Source organism: Mesoplodon densirostris, chromosome 14, assembly GCF_025265405.1.
Source record: "Mesoplodon densirostris isolate mMesDen1 chromosome 14, mMesDen1 primary haplotype, whole genome shotgun sequence".
Lineage (NCBI taxonomy): Eukaryota > Metazoa > Chordata > Mammalia > Artiodactyla > Ziphiidae > Mesoplodon > Mesoplodon densirostris.
This window is the reverse complement of record NC_082674.1, coordinates 20,041,231-20,054,243: the sequence shown is the minus strand read 5'-3', so window position 1 is coordinate 20,054,243 and position 13,013 is coordinate 20,041,231. Positions and strand designations below refer to the sequence as shown.

General features: G+C 57.6%; 1 protein-coding gene across 2 annotated transcripts in view; it reads left to right on the top strand.

The window, feature by feature from the left end:
• DNMT3A (DNA methyltransferase 3 alpha) overlaps positions 1-13,013 on the top strand; it is a 106,750-nt gene that overhangs the window by 26,853 nt on the left and 66,884 nt on the right. For both annotated transcript variants that reach the window (XM_060117986.1, XM_060117987.1), the window contains exon 2: positions 1,031-1,278. In XM_060117986.1, the coding sequence (XP_059973969.1) occupies positions 1,213-1,278 (66 nt within the window). In that variant the 5' untranslated portion in view covers positions 1,031-1,212. The remainder of the gene's footprint in view (positions 1-1,030; positions 1,279-13,013) is intronic.

Below are 13,013 nucleotides of genomic sequence, written 5' to 3'. Positions count from 1 at the left end.
GAAGCAGAACCGGGAACTGGAAGTGGAAGGGTGTGGGTGGGCCCGGATCCAGCCTGCCTCCCACTTTCCTCCTGCTGCCAGGGCCCTCCCCATGCTGCCCGGCCCGCGGAGGCAGGGGCTGGGCCCAGGCTCCTCCTGGGGGGTGAAGAGCCGGAGATCTCTCTGCGGCTCCTCCGAGCCTAGGGGGTGAAGCCGCGACCCCCCCGGCGCCCCCCCCCCGCGCCCCAGCTGAGGCCTGTGGCCCGGGCTTTGTTAGTTCACTGGCGTGAGGCCCGCACCTGAAGCAGGGAGGCCGAAAAGCCCCTAAAATTCAGCCATGTGCGTTCGCAGGGCCCCCTGGAGCCCACAGTTCCCCAGGGCAGGTGGGGCTGGTTCGTGGGGTGCTGGGGGAGCGGCCTGGCATCCTCCCTCGCTCGGTGCGGCTGCCGCCTCGCCCCCCACCCCGGGGCGTCCCCTGGACAGCCCTGCAAACCCAGGCCTTCAGCCTGGCCGCAGTCCGGGTTCACCCTCAGCCTTCTCCGGGCCCAGGCGCCGGCCCTAAAGTGAGGTGACATTCATCTCACTACATCCTGTGACTATGGCTCACTTCCTCCACGTGGTGGGGGCGGGGTGGGGGTAGGGGCGCGGGGAGGACAGATCAGAAGGAAAATGTAGCCGGCTGGGGCCCTCTGGGATTTCCCGGGGGGGCGGGGGGGCGAGGCTGCGGGAAGCTTTCAAAGGAAAGAACAGCCGTGAATGAAGTGACGGGAGGGGGCGGGAGGCGGCTGGAAGTCCCACAAGTGGCGCCCACTGTGCCGCGGCAACTGTCGCGCGTCGGAGGCAGGTGCGGCCCTGCTGCCGGTTCGGCCTCGGTGCCCGCATCGCTGGGTGCCGGCATGGCTGGGTGCCGGGTCGGCCTGCGCCTGGGAAGAGGAGTCAGGCCAGCGTGGCCCCGGGGCCGAGGGTCTGGCCCTGGGAGCCGGTGGCGGTCAGCTGGGGCCTGGGGTGAAGGTGCCTTATCCTGCTGACCCCTCTTCTCTTCCCCCCACAGGTGGAGCCACGGGAAGCCCAGCCCCACAGACAGCCTGAGGCCGCATTTCACCCCCGGCGCCGGGATCTATGTTTAAGTTTTAACTCTTGCTTACCAAGACCACGATAATTCCTTCCCCAGAGGCCAGCAGCCCCCCAGCCCCGCGCAGCCCCAGCCTGCCTCCCACCGCCCAGCTGCCCGCGATGCCCGCCAGCGGCCCCGGGGACGCCAGCGGCCCCGCTCCGGAGCGGGGGGAGGAGGAGCGCAAGGTGAGCAGCCGGCTCTGCTAGGGGTGCTGGGCGCTGGACCGCGCCGCTCCGTCTTCACACGGGCCTGTAGGGAAGACCTATCTCTGTGTTTTGGTGATGAGCAAACTGAGGCTTGGAGAGGTTAAATCCTGGTGGTCAGGCTCCGGGACCCAGTCTTCAACCCCCGTGGTGTGTGAGCAGAGCTTCAGACCCCAGGCGTGTGCGATTTGTTAGGGCTGGCCTTGCAGGGTCCTCACATCTGGCTTCCTTTCTGGATCGGCCTCTTACTAGCTGTGTGTCCTCAGGTGAGTCACTTTACCTGGGTTAGCTGCCTCTGTTTCCCCAGGGGGGTTAGTAGCTTTGGGGAGGCCAAAGACAAGTTCAGGGGGCTCTGTAGATGGGAGGCCTCGTGAGGGCTCCCCCGGCGGCACAGACAGCCAGGCTCACCGCGGTGCATGGCGCGCTGCGTGCTGTGCGCTCAGGGCAGCACCAGTCACAGTGGAGATGGTGATTTCCCTCCCCCGTCCCATCCCTGGCTCTGAGCAAGTGTCACTTCTGGCCATGGAGCTAGTGACCTCCTCGTTTTTGGAGCCCCATGAGGGGTGACCTCTTCACCCTTCTGCTGAACTCCAGGATGGGCCTAAATCAGTTAGGGGAGACGCCAGCAGACTGGTAGGTGTCCCTGCCGGGTTTCGACAGGCAACCTCGGGACCTCACCAAGCCGTGTCCACCTGTAGGCAAAGCCATTCGAATCCCCAGCACGTGGACTCTGTTTTTCCCTTCTGTGGAATGGTAGACCCTGCCCCACCCTTCCAGGGAAGCTGTGCCAGCCAACGGCCTTCCTGGGGCGTCCCATCTGTCGTGCCCTGGTCCCCACAGTTCCCTCTGCCGGTTCTCCTCTCCCTGAGCGGGAGCGGGGGGTGGTGATACTTGGTGGTATCTGAGAGCTTCTGGGGCACAGTTTGTCCTCCTGGAACCAGGGTGGACACCTGACACCAGGTGTGGGACCACGGAGCACTCTGAGGGGATCCGCTCTGGTGATCCGCCATCAGCGGCAGTTCCGAGACCTGCTCCCTGCCCACCCTCTTGCCGCGCGTGCTCAGCTCCTTCTGGGCTTGCTCGTTCTTAGAGCCAGTTTCTGTCTTCTGGGTGGTTTCCATCCATTTGGTCCTTGAGGACAGCCCTTGAAACAAGTGGGGCAAGGACAGATGGCCCTGGTTTGGAGATGAGGAAGCTGAGCCCAGCTTATCAGTGGGGGGTCCAGATGAGAGCCTGCTCTCCTGTATCGGAGCCTTTTTCACTGCCCCACCTGCATGGGTCCTGTTACGGACACACACACACACATGCACGCACGCGCACGGATGCGTGCACGAAGCCCAGACACCTGTCTTTCCAGCCCAGGATCCTGCAGAGTGCCACGGGACGGGGCACCGTGTATACCCCCAAGCTGGGAAGAAAGTGCATGCTGCAGCCCACTGGGTGGGGCTCCTAAGGGTTACAGGTCAGTCCCTTTCTTTCTGATCCCGCGGACTCAGGCGGCAGCAGACTCAGACCCTGCCGCCATAGAGTCAGGGCCACCTGCACCCACCTGTGCTCTTGAGTGGCAGCTGTGGCCATGGATAATCCCCTTCCCTCCTTGGGCCTCTGGCTTTGCTCTTCCGTTAGCTTAGGTGACCCTGACCCCTCCCCCGGTCCGATGTCCCGACTGGTGCTCACATAGCTCCGTGTCCATGCACTTGCAGTTGGTGGTCAGCTGCCCCCCGCCCCCCAGTTGGAGGAGGTGGGGCAGCCGGGCCACATTTCCCCTGTTACTGGACAGGGCTTCCCTGGGCCGCAGAGCCCCCGGCCCCTCCCATGGAGAGCCGCAGACAGGCTCTCCATCATGACAGTTCAGGACAGAGTCACGAGTCCCGGGCCCCAGGCCTGAAGATGTCACTTTTTGGAGATGTGACTTCAGGCCCTCTGGGCTTGCGTTTGCTCAGCTGTAAAATGGGGATAGTAACTCTAGCTGTGCCTGTTTTATGGGGCGGTTGTGGAAGTCATATGAGGTCACGGGCATGGAGTGAGTGCCCTGCAAACAGCAAAGTCTGGTCCAATTATGAGGGATTACGATTGCTATTATTATCCACCCATAGTAACTGCTCTGGCTCAAGAGGCAACAAACACACACCCAGGCCCGGAGCCTGGTGCTGATAGAGGAGCTGACAGACGGGGGCTGGGGTACGGCGGGCGCTCTCCCCGGTGTGCATGCTGGCTCACCTGGTACACCTCCCTGGCACCGCTGGGCTGGCTCCCGTGCAGCCCCCAGGAGGGCAGGCAGAGACACTGACAGCCGCCCACGGCAGCCCGTGAAAGCCAGGCCTGGGGCAGGGGTGCTGTGTGGCTGCAGAGGGGAAGATGGGTTTGGGCCACAGCCCAAGGAGTCTGGCAGAGGAACTGTTTGGTGAGCCAGAGGGCAGGGGTGTGGCTGCCCACTGGCCCCTTCACCACCTGGCCCCATGTGCCCTTCCCGCCTGCCCCTCCCACCCCCACCGGCCACGCCTCCCTGTACCTTTCACTCCAGTACTTCCTGGAGCTGCCAGGCCTTTGTTTATGCTGCTTCCTTTGATTGATGTGCCTTTCCCTAATTTTCTCTCCTCTCTGATCAAAGCCCTGGCTTCAGTCTGTCTTGAATTACAGAGAGAACCATCGGTTCTCAAAATGTGATCCCTAAACCAGCGGTACCAGCAGCACCTGGAAGGCTTAGAAATGCAAAAGCTCGGGCCCCACCCTAGACCTGCTGAATCAGAAACTCTGGGGAGGGGACCAGCAAGCCTTGTTTTTACCAACCCTCTAGGGGATTTGAGAAGTAATGGTGTGGATAATAGCCAGCCCCGCAGCTGCCCCAGGAGGGCAGGACCCCAGCCACGTCGTCTGGGTGGATCTTCAGGGCCCGACTAGCACACAGTAGGTGCTCAGGAAATATCTTGTGGATAGGATGGAGAGGAAGATGAGGGTGGATAAGACCCCTTCGCAGGAGAACAATCCCAGAGCCGTGGTCAAACAGGCAGGGCGCAGAGCTGTGCACTGTAGGCTGAGGCAGCCGTACCTGTGGTGTATGTGGTGTCCTCGTGGCACCTGCCCAGCATCCTCCTCAGCCCTACTGTCCATGTGTTGGGCAGGGACGGGGCAGCTTGGGGAGCCTGGGAGGAGGCAGGCTCGGAGTGGGGGGGGGCGGCGAGAGGGGGTGCTGAGCCCTGGGACTCTGGCAGCGAGGGTCGGCTGGGTAAATCTGGCCACAGAAAAGGGAGGGGGAGCTGGCCTTATGAGAGATGGGAGGGCAGGGGAGCCTCAGGAAGTCCAGGAGCCTTGGTTCTGGCTCGGAGGAGATCATGGAGATATGGTGCCAGGCCCTGTGTAGAGGGGAGAGAGGGGGGCAGAGGGAGCAGGACGGGGGACCAAGAGCATTCCAAGCCCGGGGCTGGAAGGGCCTCCTCAGATCCCCAAATGTGAATCAGTGCCTGGCCAGGAGTCCAAGCCCCGGGCTGGGCCCCCGATCTTGCTGTTCCCCTCTTTCCTCGGGCCTTAGAAACATAACAGATGCATCGAGTGCTGACTATCTGCCAGGTGCTCTTTTAAGCTCTGTACTTGCATTATCTTATTTCATTCTTACAACTGCTCCATAAGGTAGGCTCTAGTATTTTCATCACTCTATCTTATTAAAGACTAAACTGATGCTCAGAGAGGTTAGGTCACTTGTCTAAGGCCACACAGCTAGTAAGTGGTGGTGCTGGGATTCAAACCCAGGCTCCTGTGCCTTTCAGGCTGCCTCCTATGTGAAGGGGGATGGAATGGATGGTGCCTCCCAGCTGTGATGGTCCATAGTCCTATCCAAGTTTCTTCTGAAAGTCGGGATGGTCAGAGAATGCTTTTCTCTGCATAGCAGTGCTCTTGCCCTGGGGTCGCTGTTGGGGGCACTTCATCTCCAGCAGGAGCTCACGTACACAGGCTAGTATGTGTGACTGGCTATACGTGTGCACGCACATACACACAGATACCAGGTACATACTCTTACGTGTGAAGACGCTGCTGTGGACATGTTGCTTCTTTCCCTTCCTCCTTCCTCCTTCCCTCCTTCCCTCCTTTTCAGACTTAGGTACCTTTCCAGGTACCTGGCACATAGTAGAGCTAGGTACATTTCCAGGTACCTGGCACATAGTAGGGCTCCACGAGTTTGTTGGGTGAACTGAATATACCTTGCTGGAGGACCTAGTAAAGGGAAGGGGATAGGAAGATACAAGGATGGGCAAGCCATGCCTGCCCTCTGGAGGAAGGAGGCCGCTCCTGGATGGCTCTCCCTGAGCTCACCCTCTCCTGCTGGGTAGGAGAAGCGCCTGTTGGGAGGGTACGTCTTTGTGTTGGGGGAGCACAGCAAGTGTGCCCGTGTGTGTGTGCATACCTGTGTGTATATGTATGCACGTATGGCCAGTGCTGTAGCCAGGGCTCCTCCCTTCTCACCTAGGTCCAACCCAGAGGCCTGGCAAGTACTGATTTCCCTCGGGCGCCGACCACTTCCTGCACTCCGGTTCGAAGTTCAAGGGCATCCTTGAGTGGGGTTCCCCCGACTCCACTCTCAGCTGTTCTTGCTGGCCCACAGATCCGGTGCCCGCCCCGGGCATGCCCTGCCTTTAGTGCACTCAGATGCCCACACACGGTCACTCAGGGCCTGCTCTTTGCTTTATAATCGTCACTATAGGGGTCGTTGAGGGAGCATCCCTCTTACACATTTAAACAGTTCCAGTAAAGGCAGCTTTGCCCTTACCTCTTCGGGAACACAGCTAATAATAATAATGGCGTGTCCGTTTGTAGCTCAGTGGAGTCAATTAGATGCTTGCGCATGGATAGCAGGCAAGTGATGTAAACAGTGCCCACCCCAGAGCTGACTGGAACCTCCATTTTCGGGTTCAGGTTCTCTAAAATTCTCTAAGTTAACTGCTATTACATGTCAAGTTTAACTCTGCAGTCAGTACAGTCTTAAGTGGGGGTCAGTTGGACTCTGGAGATAGACGTGTGTTTGAATGTGGACTCAGCTACGTGACTGCTGAGCAGCAAAAAGAGATTTCCGTGAGATGGTGTGTGTGAGTGGTTAACACAGTGGCACAGATTCAGTCTTGTAATTTATTTTGGAGAGTTAACTAGCTGTCTATCTATCTACCTACTTACCTTCCTCCCCATCTACCTATCTCTCTATCTACCAACCTATCTGCACATTTGTGGTGAAGATCCACTGCAGCCCCGAGGACTGAGAGGCATGGGAGAAGAGTGGGGACAATGCAGACGAGGGTGTGAATGGTGTGGGTTTAAAGTCCCCTGAGAGGGCCTCCCTGGTGGCGCAAGTGGTTGAGAGTCCGCCTGCCGATGCAGGGGATACGGGTTCGTGCCCCGGTCTGGGAGGATCCCATATGCCGCGGAGCAGCTGGGCCCGTGAGCCATGGCCGCTGAGCCTGCGCGTCCGGAGCCTGTGCGTCCGGAGCCTGTGCTCCGCAACGGGGGAGGCCACAACAGTGAGAGGCCCGCATACCGCAAAAAAAAATAAATAAATAAATAAAATAAAGTCCCCTGAGAGCCCACGGCCTATGGCCCCCTCTCCCTTTACCCACTGAACAGAAGCAAAACTGAGGCAAGTTGCAGGATGACCTAACTCTTTTTTTTTTGGCTGCGTTGGGTCTTCGTTGCTATGCGTGGGGCTTTCTCTAGTTGCAGCGATGGGGGGGGCTACCCTTCATTGTGGTGCGCGGGCTTCTCATTGCGGTGGCTTCTCTTGTTACGGAGCACGGGCTCTAGGCACCTGGGCTTCAGTAGCTGCAGCACGCGGGCTCATTAGTTGCGGCACGCAGGCCCTAAAGCACGTGGGCTTCGGTAGTTGTGGCTCACGGGCTCTAGAGCGCAGGCTCAGTAGTTGTGGCGCACAGGCTTCGTTGCTCCGTGGCATGTAGGATCTTCCCGGACCAGGGCTCGAACCCGTGTCCCCTGCATTGGCAGGTGGATTCTTAACCGCTGGGCCACCAGGGAAGTCCCAGGATGACCTAACTGCTGATGGCAGGGGCTATGCTACCTTCAGAGGCTCGCATGCGGGGCCACGGCCGGGCCCAAGGTCCCTCAGGTCTTTCATGCTTTCAGGTCTGGGCTGGGGTTGGAGCCCATCCCGGCCAAGAAGCAGGCCCCACAGGGCCTGGGCGGGGAAGCTGAGCTCAGCTCTGCAAAGGGAAGAGGGCCGGCGGGGAGCTGAGCAAGAGTGGGTGTCCCAAGATGACTGAGAAATGGGAAGATATCCTTCCTTTCTGGCACCTGGACTGGGCGCAGGGCCTGGTCATGTCCTGCAGCTGCCTCTGCGGAGAGCCACAGGGCTATTAGGGCTATTACTTATAATCACCCCACTTAGCATGTGCACGGTGTGGAAGGGTGTCTAAAGGAGTTTCCTTTGCCCGGCAATTAACTCACCTAATCCTCACAGTAACTGGAGGATCCCCATTTTACAGATAGGGAATTGAGGCTTAGAGAGGTTGAGAAACTTGGTAACAGTCACATGGCTACAAAGTAGATTTATCTGGATTCTTTCCATCCACCAAGGGAGGGTGGCTGGTGGGGTGGGAAGGAGATGGTGGGCTGTGCAGAGCCTGGGTGGGCTGCTGAAGGAGCGAGGGCGAGGGGGCTTGGGGGCCACAGGGGTGGCTGCTGGCAGAGTGGGCGTGCTCCATCCCAGCCCTCCGCACAGCACAGGCACTTGTGTGTTTATGTGGTGTCTCTCCCTCTGAACTGAGTTCCCTATTTGCTTATCTTTATACCTGGTACATAGCTGGTGCTCAGTAAATGTTTTGTTTTTTTTTTCTTTTGCGGTACGCGGGCCTCTCACTGTTGTGGCCTCTCCCGTTGCGGAGCACAGGCTCCGGACGCGCAGGCTCAGCGGCCATGGCTCACGGGCCCAGCCGCTCCGCAGCACGTGGGATCTTCTCAGACCCGGGCAAGAACCCGTGTCCCCTGCATCGGCAGGCGGACTCTCAACCACTGCGCCACCAGGGAAGCCCCTCAGTAAATGTTTTTGAGCACATCCATGGGCCTGGCCTCATGGTGGCCCTAGGACCACAGGAGTGGGCACGGCTGGGCTGCAGTGGGCTGGGTACGTGCTGGGGGGAGTCTCCATTCCGGAAGGCGGTGAGGCCCCAGCATGGTGCACGGGGTGCGGAGGGCCTGGGGAAAGCCCACTGTGCGCAGGTCCCTGGGAGCTGTGCGGGTGTCAGAGGGGCCGTCAGGACACGGACGCTGCCTTCTGGGAGCATGGCCTTTTGGGAGTCATGGAAGACCTTCATCGATAATTATAATACGAAGCCCACTGAGCAGTCAGTGAATATCTGTTGAATATTGTTGAGTAGTTGAAACAAAGGACTGATGAGCTTTGGGAGGTGACCGAGAGCAGAAAAGAGGGGGGGCTTGGGAGGGCTGCACGGAAGTGGGAGCACCTACAGCAATTCCCGGTGCCCTTGCCCTCCCCGCCCGTCCTCCTGCAGCTCACCCTGCAGCCCGGCCTGGGCCTGCCGTGCGTGTGCGTGTGCGCGCGTGTGTGCGGGGTGCTCTGCGGGGTCGTGGGCCTGGTACTCAGGCACCCAGAACGGGGCTCTGCCTGCCAGAGAAGCCAATTCGTTTCACTGAATTCCACGACCACAGACAGGCCCTGGGAGGCCAGCCAGCCAGCTGGCAAAGGCTGTACGTGCTTCTTGTCCCAGGGGGCCCGGGCAAGTGGCTGGCTAGATCCGGCAAGTTCATCCCCTTGACTCAAACACCAACTTGAGACATCTGCTCAGCGGATGCTGGGTCAGTAGCATCCGGTGTACACTCTGAAGGGAGCACGTATGTCTGGCTGGCTCTGGGTGAGGGCCTCGTGGGATGTGTCTCTCTTAGGGGGAGGGGTCCCCGTCTAGGCATGAGGCCCCTGAGACAACTGTGTGTGGATGTGTGCGTGTGAATGCCAGCGTGTACCTTTACCTTGGCTTGCCTGCCTGCTCATGGTCATGCATGTGTACACGTGTCAGGGGCACATGGCATAGTAGGTATAGTGGCATGTTGCTGTGGAAAGACCCAAGGGCTGGGAATCAAAAGATTTAAATTTTGGTTCTAAAGGCCTGCCTTGCTGGCTCTCTGATCTCTGAAAGGTAGGTAGCCACTCTGAGCTTCAGATTTCCCGCCTGCGTAATGGAAAAAAATAATACCAGCTCTACTTTCTGTAAAGCATAAGAATAAAATGAAATAACGTATGTGAAAATGCTTTGTTAATTACCACGTACAGTACAAATGTGAGAGATGATTGTCATCATGGCCCAGCTCCTCAGAATGAGAAGTTGTGTGTGGCCTAAAATAATCCATCCAGTGAGCTGTGTTAAAATGTAGGTCAAATCATAGCCTCAGAAGTTGAGAGAGGCTGATGGTAACCACCTAATCCAACAGGCCATCGAATGTAGAGGGGCTCTGAAAACTGTAAAGAGTTACATAAATTGAAGTGACATGATTATGTTGAAGACTAGAAAATACCTTTTAGTCACCCTGTTTCCTGACTTTGAGTCCTAAAGATCAGAACGGCACTGGAGCCTCCTGCTTGGTTGTATTCGTGCACGTTTGTGGATTCGTACACGTGCCTCTCTCTGTGTGTATGGACTTGTTTATTGAACATCTACTATGTGACAGTCACTCATCAAGTATTTTGAGTGCCTGCCCTGTGCCAGGTGCATCGCTCTAGGCACTGGGGACAGACGCCAAGGTGGATAAGACAGAGTTCCTTCCCTCAAGGGGCTTGTGGCTTGGTCATGATGATAGCTGGCAGCTGCAGTGCTGGATAGTGGGTGCTGTGGGAGAGGAAGGACCCACAGATTCAGTCTAGGTGGGGTGTGGGAAGGAGGGGCCCAGGGGAAGGGAATCTAGGAAGTGAGGTTGGAAAAGTGAGGGGAAGGTAGTCGGGGCAGAAGCAAGGGTCTGTGCCAATGTCCCAGGGAAGGAGCAGCCCACATTTGCACCTGGCGAGGTCGGTTTACGATGGGTGGGAAGTGCCGGCCAGATCCTAGGGCCTTCCTTCACCGGGGCTAAGGAGCTTGGCTTGATCCTGCAGGGCCCTGGGAGCCCCCTCAGCAAGGGCTTAAGCTCTGTGGAGTGACGTAATCAGCTTTGCATTTTGGAGGGATCACGGAGCCCCAGTGTTCCTGAGTATCTCACTGCGGCGGTACCAGCCAGATGTTGGGGTTTGTCTGTAGCACTGAGTGATGGCTGCATCTGCCGGGCAGTGAGCTGGGGTTTGCGTGGGGGTGGGGAGGGGCGGGAGGAGGGAGGGATGCACGTTTGTGAATAGTTCTGGTCGGGACCTGGGAGCGGAGGAAGTTAGCGATTCTTGAGTGACTCTCATGTGTCAGCTTTCCATATATTACCTCATTTAATTGTTATACCATTGCTGTGAAGTAGATATTATTATCCCCATTTTGTAGGTGAGGAACGCTAGACTAGAGAGGTTAAATAGCTCGAAGGGACCAGGGAGTAAATAGCAGAGCAAAAAGTCCAGCCTGGGGTTTCCCTGGTGGCGCAGTGGTTGAGAGTCCGCCTGCCAATGCAGGGGACGCAGGTCCGTGCCCCGGTCCGGGAAGATCCCACATGCCACGGAGCGGCTGGGCCCGTGAGCCAGGGCCGCTGAGCCTGCACGTCCGGAGCCTGTGCTCCGCAATGGGAGAGGCCACAACAGTGAGAGGCCCGCGTACCGCAAAAAAAAAAAAAAAAAAAAAAGTCCAGCTTGCTGCCTCCCTGCCCCAAAGCCCACCTCACTAGAATTTCTGCCCATTCCTGCCTCCTCCCACTGGAAGGACTGACTAATTCAGCCCCTTCACTTGACAGATGAGGAAACCAACCTGGGCTCAAGGCTGTTCCTGCTAAATTTGTTACTGTTTTCCAGCTGCTCCAAGTCACTGTGGATCAGATTCTTCCCTTTCAGAGTATTAGTGATGCCTCCCAGCTCAGTGCTACTGGCAGATTTGATAAGCATATTTTACATTCCTTTGCTCAGCCCATCAGCAAAGATATTGAATGAAACAGGCCCCATGACAGATGCGAGAATGAACCGCTTGATACGCCTCCTTGAGGGGCACGCCCCAAGCCATCTGCTCGCCCTTCTCAGTGTATTACCCCTCTCACTTGTGGGTGTGAATGCAGGCAGACCCAGAGCCGAAGGTATCGCCACCTCCCTCTGCCCCGCGATGTCGCTGTATCACGGAAGAATGACGTGTTGACCGAAAACGGCACGCTTTTCACAAAGCCGTGCTTCAGGGCTAGATGGAAAGGGTGTGGGCCAGAGTCGCTCAGACCTCGGTGCGACTCCCCACCTGGACTCTCGTGGAGACTCGGTTTCCGAAGCACACCCCAGGGGTACCGGAGGGCAGAGTGTTGGACTGGGCATCAGGTGCCGTTCCCCGCTTGGGCCCGAGGGATAGGCTCAGGACATGGCCCTGGGGGCTCCCCGTTCTCAGTACACGAGGACCTGGACAGATGGTCTGGCATCAAGGTCTTCCACCTCTTCCTCTTGGGGGTGTTGCACTGAATTAAATTCAACAGGGAAGGATGTGCTGAGCATCTCCTGTGTGTCAGGCAGAGCACGTGTGTGGAGGTGAGGAATGACAGCAAGTCTCCAGATGGCACAGGGGTTGCCTATCAGGGGCCCCCAAAGGCTTTCTCCATATGCTAATGGAAGATGGGGCTTGGCGGTCCTGAAACAGCAGGTGTCTTTGTTTTTAGTCAGCACAGGCAGCCTGGTAATTGTGGTTCCTTAGTGCTGATCTGAGGCTCTGATTGCCTTTCCCGTCTCTGATTAGTTCAGAGCAAAAGTTAGAAAATCAAACGAATCCCTCTGTAAGAGATGCAGTGTGCTAAAGAAATAGTTCAGAGCCCAGAATTTCTGGGCGGTAGGAGCCTTTTCAGACCCCATGGCCACCCAGACTGATCCTGACCCACCTCGGCACCCCTTCTTGGCTGCTACCTGTGCATTCCAGGCCCATGGGCCCGGCCACGAGCAATGGTCAGAAGCTTGGCTAGGTGTGGCCTAGTGCTCTGCAGGCAAGTGCAGGGGCTGGGGGGGCCTCCTGCTGCGGGGGAACACGTAAGTCCTCTCATCGAGGGGCATGTGGAAAACCCACGAAGTGCTGAGTCTGTTCTAGGCTCTGGGTATTCAGCAGTGAACAAAACAGGCAAGGGTACAAACCATTTAGTCATCTGTCTTCTTAAAAACCCGAGAAGCAGGCAGAATGGACACCTTCCTACCCCCATTTTATGGATGAGGAAACTGAGTTTCAGAGAGAACAGTCCTGGAACTAAAACATGGACAAGCCGGGCTCATACCCATTTTGGTTTGCTTTAAGCCCCATGTCTTTCCACGACCTGGCGTGGCCTCCAACTGTTTTGTAAATGCCGAGTTACCTGGTCAGCACGATCAAGATGGCGCCCTTTTAGCCGTGGTGTAACCTGACCAAAAGCACCATCTCAGCTGAAATTCACTATACTTGGGTAGATTCAGTTGGAACTTCCACAAACGTTAAGCTGCATTGGTAATATTTTCTCTCTGTGTGATCCAAGTGATTGTTTCTTAAATGGGGGTGTCTGTGGGGTCTCAGAAGACAGTTCAGCACCAGCAGGCCTGGCTTACCATGGGGCATGTGGCCCTGGGCCCCCCTCAGTCCAGGCCCACAGAGCTGTCATGG